General features: G+C 40.5%; 1 protein-coding gene across 7 annotated transcripts; it reads left to right on the top strand.

Moving 5' to 3' along the window:
* The first annotated feature begins 679 nt into the window (after positions 1–679).
* On the top strand, positions 680–19,485 carry dyrk4 (dual-specificity tyrosine-(Y)-phosphorylation regulated kinase 4). Of its 7 annotated transcripts, XM_029841885.1 has the most exons (16): positions 3,131–7,536; positions 7,912–8,854; positions 8,947–8,987; positions 10,623–10,706; positions 11,841–11,984; positions 12,182–12,347; positions 12,573–12,736; positions 14,266–14,402; positions 14,658–14,798; positions 15,036–15,174; positions 15,387–15,468; positions 16,496–16,668; positions 16,776–16,836; positions 16,910–17,039; positions 17,169–17,350; positions 18,076–19,485. In XM_029841885.1, exons 3-16 carry the CDS (start codon positions 8,964–8,966, stop codon positions 18,345–18,347), a joined length of 1,899 nt encoding a protein of 632 aa, XP_029697745.1. In that variant the 5' UTR covers positions 3,131–7,536; positions 7,912–8,854; positions 8,947–8,963; the 3' UTR covers positions 18,348–19,485. The 7 variants fall into 7 exon arrangements, with proteins under 7 accessions (XP_011605292.2, XP_029697742.1, XP_011605291.2 ...); XM_011606990.2 differs by lacking the exons at positions 3,131–7,536; positions 7,912–8,854; positions 8,947–8,987 and adding exons at positions 680–777; positions 1,010–1,079 and having other exon boundaries at positions 12,197–12,347; XM_029841882.1 differs by lacking the exons at positions 3,131–7,536; positions 7,912–8,854; positions 8,947–8,987 and adding exons at positions 680–777; positions 1,010–1,079 and having other exon boundaries at positions 16,910–17,030.
* The last annotated feature ends 2,598 nt before the right edge of the window (positions 19,486–22,083 follow it).

The raw sequence follows: 22,083 nt of genomic DNA, 5'->3' as shown, positions 1-22,083 counted from the left end.
AGAAGGTATATGTAAACAACAGCACGCATGGTATACATGATAACGTAGGGTTGTTGTTATTTTTAATTTTAAAGGGAAACTCTGAATGTAGTCAAGGATGGAACTATTTTATCTCAGTTTTGGTGTAATTTGACTGCGGAATTCCATCTCCGAGCTTATATTTCCAGGGTTCTGGGACTCTTTAGAGTTGATTATAGGAACCACAGTTTCATAACGAATCTATACAAATTCTACATGAAATCGAAACGTGGTTTCCCTTTATAAAGTCATTATAATTCTTTTTAAGGGACAAAACGATATAGAACAATTTTCTGTTATCAGCATTGTACTCTTGTGGTTGTCTGAAGCTTTGAACTCTTATTATAAATAAATAAAGTGTGTTTTATAATTTAAAAAAATAAATATGTCCTGGTGTAGTTCTATCTTTATTGCTGTTATTATATTGGAGAAGAAAGTACCTCCAACGATTAACATCCACGTGACTGAGCCACAACATTATTTCCGTGTGTGCACCGTATGGAAAATCCATATCTCTTTTGTCTCGCGCTCTCGTGCTGTCGCTCCCACCTCCTCTCCCCCCCTCTCTTTCTCCAACGCCGAGAAAGACGTTGGGGGGGGGGGGGGGGGGTCGTGTGTGTGTGTGTGTGTGTGTGCATGCCTGTGCGCGCGCTCTGTCTCCGTCACACTACACCTTACCCAATGTGGCGCGCGACAGCCGTGTGACATCCTGTTGATTTATTTCACCATGAGCGCGCCGAACAAGTCAACCGACAAAAGGTTAGTGTTGCATTTGTTGACAATTCACGTTATTTTGAAATAGTTTTGATGAAGTTTTGAAAATTTCCTACACTATATAAAGCCTAAGTTATAATCAATATTTGGTATAACACTGGAGACACACTTTGGGAACTGTTTGTCGACTTGAAGACTAAAATATGGCCCAAAAGGTGTCAGTGTAATGCAGATTGATTTAAGGAATGTCATTTACTTTATATTTTCTTTTGAACAGAAATGTCTTTAAAAAAAGGCTGGATAAGGTATTAAAGGAGAGAAAAAACACCTTTCCACTTCTGGTCAAGGTAAGATGATTTAAACCAACATGTGACAATATTTGTCCCATCCTCAAATATGATGCCCTGACCTGCAGGTCATGAAACACAGTCTCTTTAAGTGATTGTGCATCGCTAAACAGAAGTGATTTATGAACTTATGTGATATTTTGTCTGCAAAGAAAGCTTGTCTTCTTTTTAGATTGTACATAAACTCTCAAAGACCACATGATGCAGTCCTTTGCTCTGACACAACGTTGGTAATCACCTTGGCCCCCTGTAAGGATTTGCCCCACATAAAGTGATTGAACTCCTTTTGGAACTGTTTGGTGTTTGACATTTGGTCGACTCAAAATTGGGTTTTGAGTGGACTAAATCTTCCTTATTAAGACACCAGTTACATCATCACACAAAATATACAAATGTATTGCACCCCCATAAACACCCAAATTCTCTGATTGTGTTCAAATGCCTACAATGTTAGTAGCAGTAATTACTACCAAGGTTACATTTCACTTTGTTTACCAGTAAAGTAGAATGCTTCTTGTGTTGTCACTTAATTATTTTAGGGTTTGGGCCCTTTTAATAAAATTACAGAGTAACATAAATCAAGTATGAAAGTAATTAGAATCTTAAATACTTTTTAAAATGTAGAACTCCGATTAACTCCAAGATCCTAACCTCAGTTATTAGTCACTGTACTTCATGAACTGCTTCACAGTATTGTTTACCTGCATAGACCAACACACCTGACCTGGCCTTCACCCCTACAGACTGCAGAAAACGGAGTGCACCCCCCCACCCCCATGATTTTGATGAACGCAGCCCCTGATAGGGTTACTCATCGCAGCATTGTCCCCTGCTGACACCGGACCCCCCAAATTAAAACCTGTCATTTAGACACGCAGGTCTCACGTCTGCAGCTTCACCAAACCCTGGGGTTAATGCTGACATTTTCCACTAGTACCCTGGAAAAAAACAAACATTTTCCATTAGTTTGCTTAGATTTTCTCTTTCCGCTTTAAAGATATGTGTGTTTTCTGTGCAATTGCAGATTTAAGCAGTGTCCACAAGGGTCACTATAACAATGGCAAAACTGTATGGCGCTGTAAGAAATTTTCAGCGCTTCAGTGCTTTCATGCCTGCCAACAGAACAGCCTCTGGTTTGTTATGGCGTCACATGGCCAGTTCATTTGAGCATGTGAACTAGACCAGTGCTTAACAACATCTTCATACATGTGGCTGTTTCTCTTAACCTCTGGTCCAGGCTTTTTCTCATTGCTGTTCACAGAGCGAAAGGATGAAACTTAAGTCTGATATACATTCACAAGATTTGCAAAGAATGCTGGGTAAACAGGCACCCAGGGTGTTTTGTTAATGAGTGCCTGGCCCGCTTGCATAGTCTGTTTTCCTTTAAATATGAGTCATGCGATACAAAGCAGTATTCCAGCATCCTTCCCCATTGCACCTTCTCCTTCCAAGCTCTACAGACACAGTAGCAGTTGTGTCATAATGTGTGAGGTCTTATTCACAGCAGTTACATAACCTGGTCGAGGTGTTATTGTTCTCTGAACAAGACTGTATTCTATATGTATAGGTATTTTTTTAAATTTTCAGTTTGAAATCACATGTTTTTCTCATCAAGAGCTGTGTCTAATCAAACCCGGAAAATATCAGCCAATTATACAAGACTGATTAATCAATTGTCATGAGATGCAAATATGAGATAAAATATGCAGGCAGAACTGTTCACCCTAAGTCAGGGGTGGGCAAATCCAGTTCTCGAGGGCCGTATCCAAGCCAGACTTTCTGTCCTACAGGTAAACACTTTCACCTGGGGTTCCATTTACCTTGGTGAAAGCGGTTTCTCCCTGGTAGGATGCAAAACCTGGCTGGATTTCAGCCTTCATGGATTGGACTTTCCCATCAGAGGAGGTCAAATCCATTCCTCGGGGGTTGCATTTAAGCCGGGATTTATATCCTACCAGGCAGGAAACGCTTTCACCAAGGAAAATGGAACCCCAGGTGAAAGTGTTTACCTGTAGGACAGAAAGTCTGGCTTGGATAAGGCCCTCGAGGACTGGATTTGCCCACCCCTGCCCTAAGTCCTCATTACATACCCATATATTCTATTGTCCTGTGCTATTTTTTTTTTATGTATGTATGTATGAGAGCAGAAATTTACTTATAATTATGTTAATTAAGTTACATAATTTCAATGACTATAATAAGTTTATCCTTTTCTGGAGTGAAGGATGTCAGTGCTGACCTGTCTTCCACACAAAACAGGGACTCTCCTTTATTTCTTCTCCCTGTGTTCTGAAGGCAGAGTGGAACAGTGGAGCCCAAAGTGTTCCACACCTCATTGTCTACATCTGCTATGTTTGTCATCACATTAAGAGCAATTTGCGCTAATTGTGACAATTTGTAAAGCGGTGTATTGTGTGGTTTGGCCACTGGGTCTTTTGTGTCCTGTGTTAACAAGCACAGATCACCTTGCAATGTCACTCTGGATGGTAGCAATCTATCAAAAAAGGGTTCATTATTCTCATCTTACTTACTAAAGCTGGACTGCAAAAAAAGCAGTGAAGAAGATAGACAGTAAAAACATTTACTGTAGCTTGTGTTCACAAAGAAATTCCATGGTGTTAAATGGAGCTATGCCATGTGAGGACAAGGTGTGTGGCCCCAGGGCTGCTGGAAATGCCAGACCGTTATCACTCGTATGTGCCCATCCTCAGGTTCTGTGTCCTGGCAGAGTGCCACCCAAGGCATATAGGTCAGCACCTGCCTTATACATGATAGTGGCCAGATGAATGATATCTTTGATAAAACAGCAGTAACTTACAGCTGTTGCTAAATACTTACCATATATACATTTTAAGGATGTGAAATGATTTTTAATCACATTAATCATGGCTGCTTTATATTAATCATGACTATTACCAATGCATTATTAATTTCATTCCATTTTGTTGGACATAGGGTGATATAGAGACTTAACATGTGTTTCAGTTTTACTATAAAACAGATCTTATGTACAGTATGTGTAGATTCTCAATCATCCAGGTCATAGTTATCCAAGGTAGTTTTCTTTGTCAGGTGAACAACCCTACCAACGACCCTGCCAATGACTCTCAGGTAACCACCCAGAGTATTAGCATGCTAATGGCCCACAAGTGCTATATTTTCAAGCTCTGTCCCCAGCGAGTTCAGAACTGAAGCAGCCTTCTGGATAGAAGGCAAACCATCTTCCAATAGAAGAAATACAGTCTAGTTGACAAAGAAAAACACCTTGGATATCAAGGCCCATTGTTTCTTCTAGTAAACTAGATTTAAATAACAGCAGCATCCAGTTGAATTTGTTGAGCCATTGACTCCAGGTCAGGATCTTTTTCAAGGATAAGATGCAGCAGGTGGGCGCATCATTAAGGAGGTGGGCTTGATGCTGCCTTAGTGATTTGGGACCACTGTTGAATGTGTTAGTTCAGTGTAACTTACCGTCCTTCACTTATAGTGCCCAGTATGCAAAATGTGCTGGCAACCAACTATGAGAACACAGTTAAATAACTAGACCAGCTCTGGACCCCTGTAATATTAATACATTTTAGAAAGTGGATGCCAAGTTTTAGATATCTATTTAGAAATTGGCAAATGAGGTTTAAAGTGTATTAGAATTCAATTTTATTTAATTTCACATTCACAAGATTGGACACAAAAACATGCGTGAAAGAGGGTTGAAATTATGTGATAGTGACATGTGGTTTGGCTTTTGTTGGTCTGTGCAGATTTGGCTTAATGTTTAACTTTGAATGAGTGGGGAAGAATTAATGTTGCAAACATAAAGGAGAGACAGTAACAAAAAAAAATACAGACTGTGACCTGTATCCTAATTCTTGGAGTTTTGTGACTGTCTTAGGGTGACTGGGTCGCTCTCTGATAGACAGAAGGATTGAGCATTGCTGTTATAGGAGTTTACAAAATCAGGAGTCATGTGTAACTGTAAGAGGTTTACTTGTGCTCTGTTTATGGGGGTGGTCTCGACAGGCTGGCACAGTTGACACAAATGCAAAATAAAATTGTAGGTCAACACACATGCACAAACATAAGCTACAGGATATTATTTCCCCAAACATTCCTGGTCTCCATTGAGTTCAGCAGTAAAAAAAAAAAAAACAACCCGATGAGTTGAATCTTAGCAATAAATCAAAGCTAAATGTGTGTACTAATCATCAACATACATCAAGCTACTCGAGCGACAGTTAAAGCTTGATTGGACCATTCCATTAGACAAATGTTCCTGTCCAAGTCTACACACATGATTACGTCTGACTCTTCAGAGGTGAATCCATTTAAGCTAAGTAGCAATTAACCTTTTCTGGTTTTCAAATGAATGATGCTCAGCAAAGGGCAAACCACTCCATATTGATTTGATGGTCTTAGCATAAACTGGACCTCCTTTTGGTCTAAAACATGTGCTCCTTACAATGTCATTTATTTGTTTTGTTACAGTAATTTTCAATATTACCACTTTTACCCAGCTAACCTACAGGTCATTTAATCGCAGTTTTCACATCACTGCCCAACACTCATCTACAAACTAAATCAAAGGACTGTACAACCAGATCCTGGTCACCCATTTAATATGCATTCAGCCACAGTCTCTCTACAGTTTTTGATGAGAAATGAGGACAATCAGTTAGTTATACCCAACCTGAATCTGTTTGTGACTGCTTTAATGGATAATTACACTTTAATATATGCGTGGCTTTGTGAGTATGCGTTTTTGTGGATTACGGTAGATCCATTTAGACCCCTCTGAAAACTTTCAGATAATCAGCAAAAATTTTACATATTTTTAAAGATCACTGCTGAGCACACTTAAATCACTGAAAAAACTTCAGGACTGGTTAAAAAGTATTCCTTCAAAGTATTTGATCTGCTGTTTTTTCATTCATAGAAAGCGCTTGGAGGCTAAACTACGGGCACATAGCCACAGACATTTAAATCATCCATCCACGTGTCTGATTTTAAGCACGATGTAAGGTCAGCAGCCAAACACCATTAACATATCCCATGCGAGCCACAATTAGTCCTGTAATTATTTGTAAGTCTGTGAAGTGTTCACAAGTGTGTCAACTTGTGTATCTGACCCATATCTCGCAGCAGGTAGCCTTCTGTCACCGTGTATCTAAAACATTTAGATCTCCAGTCCACCTGTTTGGGAGGTCAGACTACCCTTACTCTTGCCAAATGCAAAAAGAATCTATTACTCCTTTGGCTGGCAGCACCATTGGTCTTAGTTTGCCTCATCTGGCATCTGTCAGCAATAAGCCAGAATGTAAGGCAGTGGGTTATGTGGCCTGTTGCAGGCTGTCCAACCACCTGCTGTTCATGCTAATCTGACCCCTTGCTTCAAACACAAGGGGAGAGACTGCAGGGACTAATACCTAAACAGCCCGCCAGATGTCGCCGCATTTTTAAAAGGCATAAAGTATACGTAAAAAGTTGGAACACTTACTGCCCCACGCTATATAAATGCAAAGACTGGCTGACTGAGGTGTAATGAAATACAGTAACCTGTTGCTTCATGGTACAGAAATAGCAACATCTTTCCTGTCACCAAGAGACAGTGATTTACCGGTGTTATTTTTGGTAGAGGAGTTAAGATACTTGTGGCTACTAAACTAATGTGTCGTTTAGTATAAAAACATTGAAAATGTATGGCCAAGTAACGTACATGGCTCTGCAACAGATTGAGTCCTCATTCTCACCAGACACGTATTGTCAGAAAAACATTTGCAGCTCTGAAGCAGAGAACAGCAGGACTGGTGAAGGTTCAGGAGGAGGGGGTTGAAAGTGAGTGACAGCCCCCCTGGGTTCGTCTCTAAGATACACTGGCAACTGAGGAGGCAGGGGAAAGTTGGAGGTGTCTCAGCAGAGACCCATTAGAGCTGCACTTCCTCCGAGTCTTCATATGACAGGATAATGGGACACTACACTCCCAGAGGCCTCCTTTACAAGACACATGATGCCAGGCCCCTGTGGCTTCTGTGCATCCAGTTCAGGATGCATTGATGTTTATTTTGCATCTGTACGTACAGGAGGATTGGTTCAGATCTGAAGAAGACGTGGGAGATTTACACAACTGAACTCTGTTCAAAGTATCAGAGATCTTTGCAAGTTCAATTTGACAAATGGAGCCAAGATTCTAATGCGCAGCCTCTAAATTAAATGCTGCAGGATTCTCAGCATTGTAATTTATTGCCCTACTGAATGTCTTACCTGATCTCTAATTTCCTGAGCAACTCCGCAATCTCTGGCCGGGAATGGTGTCCAGACCCTGAGGTGGGCTGCAGAGCTTGATTGTGTACTGGCAGCATGGGGGAGGTGTGCTATGAGGGAAGATGGGACATCACCCACCTGCTGTGGTTTTAGATTGCACCAGGGCTGCTGCTGGACCAGGAGCAGGAGGGTCCAACCTGAGGTAAGAACAGAGAGAACGGACAAGTGCTTGACTGCTCTGTCAGCACCATCATCTCTGTGTGGCACAGCTTTGACAGTAAACACTGATCTGACTTTGCATCTCATGACAAACTCGTATAGCAACATTATCATCTAAACAGTATGTTCCGGCACAACATATTATATTATTTGTGTGATAAAACAATCTCATCTTTTTTGCTTATATTTTATTTTTCATAAACTGAGGAGTGAAGCCTCTCAAGAAATATTCACTGTTACCATATACATTCGTTTTATCAAACAAAAACCGAAGAGTAGATAAATGTGATCTGCATGCTTTGTGCCATTAATTGTTGGTTGTCCTGGTAAAACATGTCATACCCACATTGTTTTGTAGGTTGCTGCATCCAAGATGATGAAAAAGCATCAGATAATCTGCACAGCAAAGACTTTCCAGAATGCTGTTGGCAAATTCAAGTCATATGCTAAGATAACCTGCATCTGCTATAGAGCTCCATATTTTACACACAACCAATTATTGAGATTAAGTAAGATCCTGATTAACAACAGCTCAACAGATTAATAGATAAATTATTAAATAACATGAACAGCTTCTTCAATTGCTTACCTGACTTTATTCCCTCTCAAAGGACAAGTCTCATTATTGAAGCCTGTTGCCACTGTTGCATAACAGCTGTCATCTAATCATAATAACCTCCTATAATCTCTTTCTTGTACTCTTCATATGGAACAATTAGCAGGCAAGACACAATAATGCTGCAATGTTCATTTACTTTAGACACCACAGAAACCTGTATTTGAATTTTGTAGTATGTCCAGCGCCATTAAAATCACATAAATACATGGCAGAGGTCTGTCAGTTTAATATTTATTATATATTCTCAATATCCACCGACAAATGCGTTTAATCCCCTACTAAATAAGTGATAGAAATGAACCTGAATGGCATGTTGTCGCTTGTTGTAAAGGAATAGTCAATATAAGTGTACCGTAAATTTGGTGTGGGACACGGATGTGCGTGCGTCAGTGTGGGAGAACGCATCAGCACACAGAGTAGTAGGTGGACGACTGCGCCCGGATAAAAAAAAAAAAACCACAAATCTATATCGGGAAAGCCCCAGCTGTCAGCTGTAGAAACCTGAGCAGGTGGTTCCTCTGGTGCCTCAGACGCTGAGACCCTCATCAACAGCTTGCTTTGCAAGCTAATCTCCTCTGTGACGACAGCGCATTTACCCCGTGCGCGTAAAAGCTGGACGGTGGCGACTTTGGATCCGATCAATCATCGGGATCGTACGCGTCGGCTTCCCGTCACTCACCTGGTCGGACTTGTTTCGTTGGTCAGGAGTTTGGCTGTAATGGCAGTTTCCAGGAGTTTCTAATTGTATTTTGTTTGGATTGTCGGTCACCTCAGGAGGCTGAGTTACCAACATGTTACCAGAAATTAACAACAAGGTGAGCAGGTTACATTTCTATGCAAACTGGTTGGTTCCATGAGGCAAGCAGGCGTGTTTGCTCTAACTTTTAGAAATATCCAGCTAATTATAAATGCATCAATGGGTATTTCTCCTTTGCCCGGATACAGGGCTGCTCTCCAGGGTAATCTCCTTTTGGGAGACACCTTTCATCCTTTCATAGGTATCATTTTGAATTTTATCTCCAAAATAAAATAATTATCAACCTTTGTTAGTCTATTTTTGTTTTTTACCAAAAAATCACAGTCAAGCTTTTTCCTCATTCTGAGATTATTTCCATCCTTCCCACAGCAACTATTCTCACAGAACCTTTTTTGTAGTCCCCTTCTCTCTCCTGAAACCGTGCCAAGTTATGATGAATAATCTGATCTAGTTCTATTTCAGTCGTTATTCAGCCCACTTGTCAGTGGTTGTTGTGTTGACAGCTTCTGTAAATCTATACAGGCTCCAGCGTATTCTTCACACCTTACATGGAAGATGATTCAAATTTAACGCCTGCTGGACCATTAAATCCCATCAGGTTCAATGCAGAAATACTTTGACTTAGAACTTAGAACATTCTCGCTAATTGTTATGCACTGATTAGCAACTACAAATAGCCATCCTCTTCAAATGGTGCCACACAAAATTATTGACCATTAAGGATCACATTATGAGCCCAGTCCAGAGTTAAAGCTTCCTTCACACAGCCTCCATTATTCTGATATCTTAAAATGCAAGGCCCTTATCTCTGTAATGTTTTTACATAATCATAATCTTTTCTGTTGATGCCATATATTTACAGCCAACCACCAAGGCTCATTGATATCCACATGGTGGGTTTGTCACATGTGAGGTTCATTGATTAAGCTCATGGTTTTTGAGGATCCAACCTGTCACATTGACCCTACGTGATACCTGCTAGCACTACCTATACTCCTTATGTTGTTATTACTTTACTATGTTCATATCCCACATGTGTCTCAGGCATCATTCAATGCTAGAGGTTACAATTATTATTGGGAAGTTGAGTTTTTTCCAGCACCAGTGAACGGCACCCTCTACAGTAAGCACATACTGTATCCCTCATTTCAGGCTAAGCTTCCATTGAACCACATGGCATTATCAACAATGCTGAAACCATTGCCGTAACACATGTTTACGTCACCCAAGTGTTTGCATTTTCAAAAAATTTTGCTTTTACATCGCTTATTTCTCCATATGTTCATATGCTGTATATTCTATTGCTGTTGTAAAACATGCATCAATGCACTCTGGTAAGATGCACTTGAGCTCGCAGACATGTGTACTTCCATTGCCTGTCACATGCACATGCACGTGTGTGCACATCTGCTCAGAGCTGCAGGTACACAGTGAGTATTGGATTGTTTCTGTGCAGAAATACTCTATTTTTGGATTGTTGTGGATTATTCTACTTTCCACAGCTGTAGCCCCTCAGCTGCCCACAGGCTGCAGTGTTTCCGAAAAGATCCACAAAGTGGTTCCTTGATCATCTGTTATGGTTCCTTTCTAAGCTCTTTTCTGGTTAAAAATAGGAAAAAAAGCTTTAACATACTTCTCCCTTAATTTGAATCATCAGCATCATTCACTCTCATTGCTTCCCCTCCTCCCACAGACGTCACGACCAGAGGCTTTCCCTCACCCTCACAGGCTGCCAGCAGAATGCAGCCGCCTTGGAACAAGTCGACCCTGCTCACAGGTCAGTGCTTCCCTTCAGTGAGGTATCAAACCCCCTAGGTTTAAACTCAGCTCCACTTGCATTCTTTTATCAGCACTCCAAAGGCATTGCTCCAAGCAACAACATGCTTCCTGCCTCTACACACAAAGGAAAATTACATACATACATGTTATTCCTCTACATATGTGGTGTGGTTATGGAGTTGTAACGCATCGCAAATCTTCAGTGATATAATTGCATCTTCCTGAAGCACTGTGCCCCTGTGGTTTTAACAGGCACATAACAGTGTTTACTTGCTCTGTCTGTTGTAGCAGGTGCTTGACACTATATTTAGCCCTATCTCTATGCATCATAACAGAGTTGGCAGAGCTGCAGCAGCTCTAGACACGTGAGATCATCCCAAACAAATCTGTCAATTATTTACTGTTTAAATGTCAGAGCTTGTCTTTGCTGCACTGACTAATTTCTCATGTTGTTCATTTTCATGAATGTTATGAAAGTAAAACTTTACTGCCTAGACTTTGTCCACCTACCATTTGAGTGAAACTGCAGCTCATGGATATATGCTATAGATACTCTCTGACACATGAAGACTGTTAAACACGGCCCCTGGTAACCAACACTTCCATGGGATATTTGTTTTTTGTCCCCGAAGGACTTGGCAGAAGACTGAGGTCTAACTTTGCCCATCATTCCCATAAAGCTTGTCGTGACATGCAATTTTTCTCTTCGAGAAAAAAAATTGCTGCTCTTCAGTTCCCCCACAGAGCTGCCACAGACAGCCTTTGTCAGGACCCAGCCTCGCAGGCTTTGTCCTCTTTCACTCACACCCTGATCTGTAATTCCAGCCTCAGCAGCCTGCTGGGGGTCCCGGTCACTTGAACCTTCTGAAGACCAAATGCATGTTGAAGAGATGCTAAGAGGTAGCGAAATTGTGGAACAGGAGCGATTTAGTCTTTGCACTTGGTGACCTGCCAGTGTTTTTACACCTGGGAGTGCTATTCAGGATGCATCATTCTGTTTTACCGATATATAAACAGGGACATTCACCTCCACAACAACCGTCTTCAATGTGCAATGATAATTTAAGGCTTTAGCAGGATGCATTAACAGTTTTATTGATTTCTAAAAGCAAACAACATTTTGAAATTGCAGAAGTTTGGGCCAGGTGTTGGGACCTTGCCTCAGCTTGAGCCTCCGGTGGTCCAGGTGGTGCTCAGCAATGCCAAAAATCAACAGTCAGAAAACATCCTGCCCCAAATTGCCAACAGAGGGGGCCAAAACAACAATCAAACCCAGGTGATTGATTGATTGATTGATTGATTGATTGATTGATTGATTGATTGATTGATTGATTGATTGATTGATTGATTGATTGATTGATTGATTGATTGAAATAGAATGAAGTGTGAAGAAGAATGTTTAGACACACAAAATATGGACAAAAAACCTGCAGTCATGTACAGTAATACAGTAATGCTAATGTTCCATTACAGTTGTCTTTTGTTCAGGATGAGAGGCCAAAGCCCAGCCAGCAGTTTGCAATGCGTTTCGGTACAGCGATGGATAAAGTCTCCATCTCCCGGAACAGCAAAGGTTTCAGTAAAAAAACAGAAAAAGACAAGTCATACGAAGGGCAGAGACTTCCCCTATCCCCTCTAGGTATGGTACCATGGGTAAGAATACCTTTCACCAGAATTGGAACAGCCAAGAAAACTCACATATTAAATCTTTCATGGGCGTTTCAGGAAAAATGTGTATCAAAGAATTTAATCTGTGTCTGCCGATGCCGTAAAGATAACTTAAATTCGCTACTGCATTTGCCAGAGGAGTGTTGAAGTGTTAAAGTGACTCATTCCATCCGCCTCCCCTCACTTCCGGTTGCAGAAGCACTCAAGAACTTCCAGGACCGACTGACGAGGTTTGAACAGGAGGAAATCACGGATTATTCAGAGATCTGGTTCATGGGTCTGAGCTCTCACAAGATCGCGGGATCTCAAGGCACCCCGCAGAACTGCGGCTATGATGACGAGCATGGGAGCTATATAAGGGTAATGTGGAAGATTTATTTTTAAACACTAGAGGTTGTCAGTGCTTGCAGAGATACTCAATATAAAAGCAAAGAAAAAAGGTTAGTATACAGGAATAATGGTGTTTATTCCATCCCTCACACACTGCTCGTGCTGAAAGAAATGTGATTAAATGACTGCACGTGACCTTAATCCAGGGACTGCTGCTGTAAGGTTGTGACGTGGTTAACCGCACCGCTCTAGTCAATGCTCAAAGGCTTCAGCTTTTGCAGATGAGAACAATCCAGTTAATTCTCTTGTTTCTGAATTGATTATAATTCTAATGTTGCCCTAGTTACAGTCAGATAAGATTGATGTCAGAACTTCCTAATGGGGCGGGGGTAGCTCAGTCTGTAGGGGACTGTGCTGAGAAGCTGAGGGTCTACTGTTGAAGCACTGGGACAGACAGAACTTTGGAGGTGTTCTGGTAGTAGGGGGAGGTGGCAGGACACTTTCAAAGTACTGGCAATGTACCCTGGAGGTACCAAACCCACAAATGCACACATAGGGCCCTGTGATGAGCTGGTGACTCATTCAGGGGTGGATCCTCCCGAAAGGGATCAAGCGGTTAAGAAAAAGAAAGAAAGAACTTTGTAATGAGACATGATGCAGTCATGTGCAATCAATCAATCAATCAATCAATCAATCATTCTTTATTTATATAGCATCTGTTACAATCAAAATTGTTTCTAGGTGCTTTACAGAATCCCAGGGCCAACAAGCAACAGTGGCAAGGAAAAAAATCCCCTTTAACGGGAAGAAGGACCAGTCTCATGTAGGTGGACCCTCCTGCTGATGGCTGGCTGGGTAGAGAGAGAGGAGAAGGAGGAGGACAGGCAGAGGAGAGAATAGGCAGAGATCAATAAAATACATTACACTCACTTTCTACCGCTTGTTCCTCCACTGAGGGTCGCGGGGGGACTGGAGCCTATCCCTACTCAATGGGCGGAGGCAGGGTACACCCTGGACTGTACGCCAGTCAGTCGCAGGGCTAACACATATAGACAGACAACCATTCTCTCTCACACTTAGAGTTTTCCAATTGGCCTAATCCCCAATCATGCATGTCTTTGGACTGCGGGAGGAAGCCAGAGGACCCGGAGAGAACCCATGCAGGCACAGGGAGAACATGCAAACTCCACACAGAAAGTCCCCAGCCTCAACCAGGGATCAAACCCTGGGCCTTCTTGCTGTGAGGCAACAGTGCTAACCACCACCATTAATTATATTAATTATAATAAACTACCAGTAGAATTGAGTGGGTCAGCGAGGTTGGAGGTCAGTAGGTCAGCATACAGTTATGAAGGCAGTGATACCTGTAGATGGATACAAAGTGTGTGGGTGTAGGGGGGGCAGAAAAACTACACAAGAAATAACACTTGAAATCAAGAAATCACTGATCTCCTTGGTTTTATTCACTAAATGTATTGTGCCATTGGATGTTCAGAATATATTCTCTCTTAAGCAACAGTGCATGGTTTAAATATTTAAAGTAGTTTTTTCTTTTTCAGGTGCTGCATGACCACATTGCCTACAGGTTTGAAGTCCTTGAAGTTATTGGAAAAGGCTCATTTGGGCAGGTCCTGAAATGTCTGGACCACAAGAATAACGAGCTTGTAGCCATTAAGATGATACGCAACAAGAAAAGGTGTCCTGCAAACATTCCTGCAATTACACTATATTTCACAATTTCACCTGAGAATTTGGGACTCCACACTCACAATTAATTTGTAATTAGACCCATCATGCTGAGCTCTCTCACACAGCCACACCTAGATCATTTTACATGCTAGGATGCTGCCGAATAGTGAAGATTCAAATTTAGCATTGAAGAATTCAGGTCACTACTCAGTACATGTCACTGATGTTTTGTGGATTTGTGGATGTTTTGTGTTCCATTTAGGTTTCATCACCAGGCTCTGGTTGAGCTGAAGATCCTGGATGTAATAAAGAGGAAAGACAAAGACAACCTGCACAATGTCATTCACATGAAGGAGTACTTCTATTTCCGCAACCACCTGTGCATCTCATTTGAACTGCTCGGGTTAGTATACAACAAGAACAAGGCATTTCCAGGACTAGTGTCTGATTTGATGGAAAACATTTTTTGTATATCTCATGCATGCATTCTGCATGCTACTATTATACTATTATTCTATTAATGCTGTCATTGAGGACAGTAGTTAAAGCCTTTCTTAAGTCTTCATGGTTTTAAGGTTCCAAATGTTTTTTTGCAGTGCATTACCATGAACCATATACATTCTTGTTCTTCTTTCTTCAGGGTCAACTTATATGAACTCATTAAAAAAAACAACTTCCAGGGCTTCAGTATTGCTCTCATTCGTCGCTTCACCCATGCTCTTCTCCGGTGCCTGCAGATGCTTCACAGAGAGAAGATTATCCACTGTGACCTTAAACCGGTACTGATTCTATCCTGGTGGTAAAATCTGAAACTTATTTTGGCGATATCACACATGAGAGAGCGTAGCTCTTTAAATAAAACCTGATGTGGGCCGATTCTATGACGCAAAGAACAATTCTTGAGAGAAAGGCGGGGATTGGGCTCCATCTAGTGGATCTTGGTTGTATAGCCACCTTTAATTTCGTCCCTTCTTTTGCAAATTCTCAACAGGAAAACATACTTTTGTCTCAGAGAGGTCCAGGAAACATCAAGGTCGTTGACTTTGGGTCAAGCTGTTATGAACAACAAAGGGGTAAGTATATAATTTAGATGAGTGACTATAGGAAAATCACAATGATTCAGCCGCATCAGAGCAACAGCTTATTGCTTTACTTCAGTCTCTTCCTTTAGAAAAAAATAAATAAATTAATAAACACAAATAAAATTATTGGGAAGTGTTCAAAAGTACATTATTCAATCCTTGACATAAACTTGTTCTTGGCCCCTTGTTTACTGAGTTGAGAATCATTAGTTCTAATCATCCTCAGTGTTTTGCAATTGTTCTGATTGACTTTAACCGCCGTGCAGAAGATGACTATATTAGATAGATTGTAAAATTGTATCAAACCACCAGCAAGATGTTTTTATTCACTAATAATATAAATAAATCTTATTCAAATTGATCACTGTTTCTTTTACAGTATATTCTGTCCGCTAGTAACTAAACAAATTGCTAAAAATTAATTGAAAGATTAAAACTTGATTGCATTGAATTAGGATGGATTTATTTGGAAGAAATGATATAGTTTATTTTTGTATGGTTTTTACAGTTTTGATATTGGAAGTCATGGGCTATGTTAGGGTGACCGCTCGTCACTGACTAGACATTCTCTACTAGAGCCTCAAACACATTTACATTGATTTTCCCTTGCATTTCTATGTGTTGTTTACAAAGTAGTGACGCCCCCCCCTCTCTCTGCTACTGAAGGGTCCTCTTTCTCACAGACGCAAATCTGATCACCCAAGTCTGGTTTGCATTATTACCATGGCCTCCAGAGGCCAACTGGTGACAGCCAGATGGGGCATGTCCCACAGTGGCAGTAAATCCGTGAAGCAGAATACAATCAGTGAAATAACTGAAACAGAATTTACACAAATTCCCCTTTAACAGTAGTACATAGAGCAACACTTAGTGGATTCTTATTTAAGTTTGAAGCTTGTTATCATATGCTTGTTGTCAAATTCCTAAACCTCATTTCTGTCTATATTAACATTACCAACAATAATGTCTGTCCTGATGGAACTTAATTGAACACAGTCTCCTCTCTCTTTACCACCAGTTTACACCTACATCCAGAGTCGTTTCTATCGCTCTCCTGAAGTCATCCTGGGTCACCCCTACAGCATGGCCATTGATATGTGGAGTCTGGGCTGCATCCTTGCTGAACTCTACACAGGATATCCCCTCTTCCCAGGAGAGAGTGAAGTAGAGCAAATAGCTTGCATAATGGAGGTGTGCTGTGCAAATACCTCACTGTCCACACTTAATGAATTAATCTTATATTTTAATTATTTCACAGCTGGGTTAGTGTTAATTTGACCTGACATTTTGATTTGCAGGTTCTTGGAATGCCTCCCAATGACTTTGCTCAGTCAGCATCAAGGAGGAGACTGTTTTTTGGTGAGAAATCCCCTTCATTTTTTTATCCGTCTTTTGCATTATTATGTAACCACACAAATGTGCTTGATATCAGACTCTAAAGGAAATCCCAGAAATGTCACCAATAGCAAGGGGAAGAAACGGATACCCAATTCCAACGAACTGTCTACGGCTTTAAAAACAACAGATCCACTGTTCCTAGACTTCATTAAACGGTGCCTCACGTATGTAATATGTATAAAATAAAACTGAGTGCACTGAAAGTGGAATTGCATTTGATGTGTATTGCATTATCGATAAAACATCAAATAACCTTGAGGTGCAGACTTCATTATTTTACTGTGTGTATTTAGTTGGGATCCAACCAAGCGCATGACACCTAATGAGGGACTCCAACATGAATGGATCCTGGAAGGGAACTTTAACAAAGTCCGACCAAGAACCAAACCAGCGGTCAAGAAAGCCTCAGAGAGTTTAACCATAACAGAAAACAGCAGCAGTCTGAGTTTCCACAAACAGGAAAACAACAAAACCGGTGAGAACACCATAACAAAGCGCATAAAGATAAGATGTGAAGTCAGTAAATCATGGGGCTTAAACGGTGCCATGTTGAAGCCTATCCTAGCTGTCTTCTCAGAGATGGATCGTGGATGACTTGCCAGCTTATCACAGGGCTAACATACAGACAGACAACCATTCACACCTACCATCACACCTAAGGTCCAGGAACAGCATGAGGCAGGTCCGGCATATCACAGACCTAACCTCATGGCCACCACAGGGAAGATCAGAGGAGCTTGACCAGCACATTGCCTACTTTGAGATGAAGCCATCAGAGGCAGATGCACCTTAGCCACAATCTCAGAGCCTAATGGGCCTTCATCAGGCAGTTTACAAAGGGCTGCTAAACTCCTTCCTTTAAACTAATGTTTGCAACAGATTACAACTATCAATGGCCAAACAACAAAGGCAATGGGCACAGCCAAAAATTATAAAGCAGTCAGTCAGTATACCAAGTACATCTAGAAAAGTCTGTATCATTCCGCACCAGATTACAACAAAGAAATCTTTTCTCTGAACAAACAAAAATAACTAGGAGGGATGCAAAAAGAAAACTACAAAAAAGGAGAGAAGTCCAGACAACATTAAGTATGAAATGTAGGGTTAAGTCCAAGGATTGCATTCAATGTCCTTGTTCTCATGAGATTTTATATATCTACTGTAAATGTAAATTTAACAACCTTTGTTTCCATGGTGCAGATGAGGGGTTGGACTCAGAAAGCGGCACGACTGAGAAATTGAAGCAAGAGAGCTCAGTAACAGGAACAAAGATGGGGCCAACTGAGCGCCTGAGACCCATTGGGGCCTCAGCACAGGAGGAGGTCTGTGAGAACCATGGAAAGCTTTCTGCAGAGCCCAAGTATCAAGAAAGAGGTGGAGAGAGGCCCGTTCACATCATCATCAAACCACAAAAGGATGTAGAAACAAAGGAAAGTCAAGAAAGGTCTCAATGTATGCCCCCAGTTAACTAACTCTTAATGAGCTTTGTGCTACATGACAAGTGGGAAATAGCAGTGAGAATACCTGAGAGTACACCACAAAAATGGTTACCAGATGTTTTGAATACATGAAGCATTGAAGACTAATGAGACATCCTCAGTCTATATTGTTTTAAATATACAACTAGATGATCTTATTTTGTTGAGTAACGTCATTTTGAATAAGTCAGGGAAATTTTTTTTATTGAATATGTGGAATGATGACAATACCTGTCTTTCTGCCACATATAAGAAACATTCAGATCAGCACAATCATTGCGCAGCCTCATTTGTCACCATCAGCTGTAATATATATTGAGGCCCATCTGTCAATTGATGCATCGCTTTCCTCAGTTTTCAATTAAACACTTTTAAAAGTTTATAAAGAAGAGGTACCTGGATCTAGCCTTTTCATCCCAATCTTTACATCTTAGCATTATCTTCATGCTGTAAAAAACTGTTGAAGTTTTGTGCAATAAAGGCTCAGCCAATTTTTTTTTTTCAATTAATAGTCATGCAGTTTCTCTTTGTAGAGTGGAAATAGTAACATGTTGCTTGTTTATTATTTCACTGACTGTGGACATTGATGTTTTTTTTTATTTCATCACCATTTTATTTGAGTGGATGTAAATGTTGAATTTGGAACAGATTTTATTGTAAATATGTCTGCAGTCATTTCTTATCTATATGTCATACATTTTAAAATGGTTTAGAAAAGGTTTTACTTGTGTTGTACCTGTTATTGAGAATATTTTTGCATTAGGAACAAAACGGGACAAATATTGATAGTCTGTGCCTTTAAGTATTAGAAAATTTGCACTTTAGTCTTGTGTATACTGTATACCAAGACTTGTAATAACAGAAAATCAAGACCCATGAAAAAGTCTTATTTAATGTTATATTAGAGTTGTTTAATTATTCTGTCGTTTTGCCATTTGTCAGCTGAGATGCATTTTGGAGGTTTTGATCAAGAGGCTATGGACTGCAGCCTAAATATGAAAAGGAAATATGATTTTTTAAATGTTTTTCTGAATATTTTGTGTTTTGCACCTGTGCTTTTCCCAAAAGAAACCTGTTGCTCTCAATTGTAAACTACACTTCAATTACATTAAAATTTAACCAGTTTCTTACATACAGTATAACTCATGAACGTTTTGCACCAGTGTACACGCAGACGTGGGTCACCTAACTGCTAAGTTTATTGATTTATTGATTTATTAACCTTTATTCAACCAGATAAAACCCATTGAGATAAGGTCTTTTACAAGGGTGACCTGGCCAACAGTCAAAATTGTATGTGTTTGTATTTCAACTATAGCCAGATTTAATTTTTTGTCTCATGAAAAAATGCAGATACACTATACAGACCCCATAATGAAAGTTTGTTTTGTTTCAACTCTAGAAGGAAACCTTTTTAAAACAATCAATCAATCAATCTTTATTTATATAGCATCTGTTACAATCAAAATTGTTTCTAGGCGCTTTACAGAATCCCAGGGCCTGACCCCCAACAAGCAACAGTGGCAAGGAAAAACCTTGAGCAGAACCAGGCTCATTTAGGGAGACCCTCCTGCTGATGGTCGGCTGGGTAGAGAGAGGAGAAGGGGGAGGACAGGTAGAGGAGAGACTAGGTAGAACATAGAAATACATTATATTAATTAAAATAAGCTGCTGGTAGAGTCAGGTTGGGTGGGTCAGCGGGGTCGGAGGTCAGTAGGTCAGCATAAAGCTTATGAAGGCAGCGATACCTGTAGATGAATACAGAAGGGGGGGGCATAAAAACTACACAAGAAATAACATCACTAGTCTACTTGGTGAGGAGAAGAGAGGAGAGGAGAGGAGAGGAGAGGAGAGGAGAGGAGAGGAGAGGAGAGGAGAGGAGAGGAGAGGAGAGGAGAGGAAAGGAGAGGAAAGGAGAGGAGAGGAGAGGAGAGGAAAGGAAAGGAAAGGAAAGGAAAGGAGAGGCAGCCATGACCCAGCAGGGTGACAGAGGTCTTTCAGGTCATCATGTTTCTGGAGCCTCGGCCTATAGCAGCATAACTAAGATGTTAACCTAATAATTATACAACCCTCTAAATATGATAATTTGTATGTCTAGGATAATAACTGGAACTACAGAATTAGTGATAATAAGCTTTTTCAAAGAGGAAGGTTTTAAGTCTAATCTTAAAAGTAGAGATGGAGTCAGCCTCTCGTACCTGGACAGGAAGCTGGTTCCACAGCAAGGGGGCCTGGTAGCTAAATGCTCGGCATTCTACCCCAGAGACTCTGGGGACCACAAGTAGACAGGCATTCTGAGAGTGGAGCGGTCTATTTGGATGATAAGGTGTCACTAACTCCTCAAGGTAGGATGGCGCTCTCTCCTCTGAGGATCTTGTAGGTCAGAAAAAGATTTTTTAAAATGATTCAAAATTTAATGGGCAGCCAATGAAGAGACGCCAGTACAGGAGTTATATGATCTCTTTTGTCAATACCTGTCAGAACTCAAGCTGCAGCATTTTGGATCACCTGGAGGCTTCTTAAAGACTTGTTTGGACACCCTGATAATAAAGAATTACAATATTCCTGCCTGGAAGTAACAAGTGCATGGACTAACTAGCTGGACAATAAACTGGAGTGGTCCACAAACACCGATGCTGTCTACAAGAAGGCCATGAGCAGACTCTATTTCCTCAGGAGACTCAGGTCCTTCAGTGTTTGCAGCAGGATGCTCCACATGTTCTACCAGTCTGTCATGGCTAGCACCATATTCTTTGCTGCAGTGTGCTGGGGTGCAGGCATTAAAGCAAAGGATGCCAACAGATTTAACAAACTCATTAAAAAGGCAGGGTCTGTTGTTGGCTGTAGATTTGCAAACTTGGACGAGGTGGTAAGGGACAGGATGGTGTTGAAACTGCGGACAATCATGGAGAGTCCCTCCCACCCCCTCCATAACACAGTGTACAAACTGAGAAGCAGCTTCAGCAGCAGACTCCTGCAGCCTCGCTGCTCTAAGAAACGGTACAGGAAGTCATTCCTGCCGTCCGCCATCAGACTGTATAACTCATCCTAACCCAGCCAATAACAATAACTGTGTAATGTTTATGTTGTAATTTTATTTCTATTTTATTCTATATTTATGTATATATGCTTATAATGCTTATAATATTTTATATATATTAGATTTTTAATATTATATATATATATATATATATATATATATATATATATATATATATATATATATATTAATAATAATATAATATATATTTTTAATAATATATATTTTTAATAATGTTTTGGAAAGTGCCTTGAAACAATTTTGATTGTATAAGACGCTATATAAATAAAAAGATTGAATATGTATATATTATATTATGTATATATATTATATATATGCTTATAATATATGCTGTATATATGTTTATAACGTTCTAATCGTATCTGTATTTATTTATTCTGTTTCTATACTTTGTATAGGTTGCTACTATAATTAAATTTCCCCACGGGGATGAATAAAGTACATCTTAATCTTAATCTTAATACCATGCACATGTGTCAAACTCAGTCCTCGAGGGTCACAATCCTGCCGGGTTTTCTGTCCTACCAGGCTGAAAATGCATTCAGTGGGACAGAAAACCCGGCAGGATCGTGGCCCTCGAGGACTGAGTTTGATATGCCTGAGAGTGATCATGTGATCTAATCTATCCCTGAGAGGTTCAGGACCAAACACCATGACCTCAGTTTTTCC

This window comes from Takifugu rubripes, chromosome 9 (genome assembly GCF_901000725.2).
Source record: "Takifugu rubripes chromosome 9, fTakRub1.2, whole genome shotgun sequence".
NCBI lineage: Eukaryota > Metazoa > Chordata > Actinopteri > Tetraodontiformes > Tetraodontidae > Takifugu > Takifugu rubripes.
This window is presented reverse-complemented; position numbering and strand designations above follow the sequence as displayed.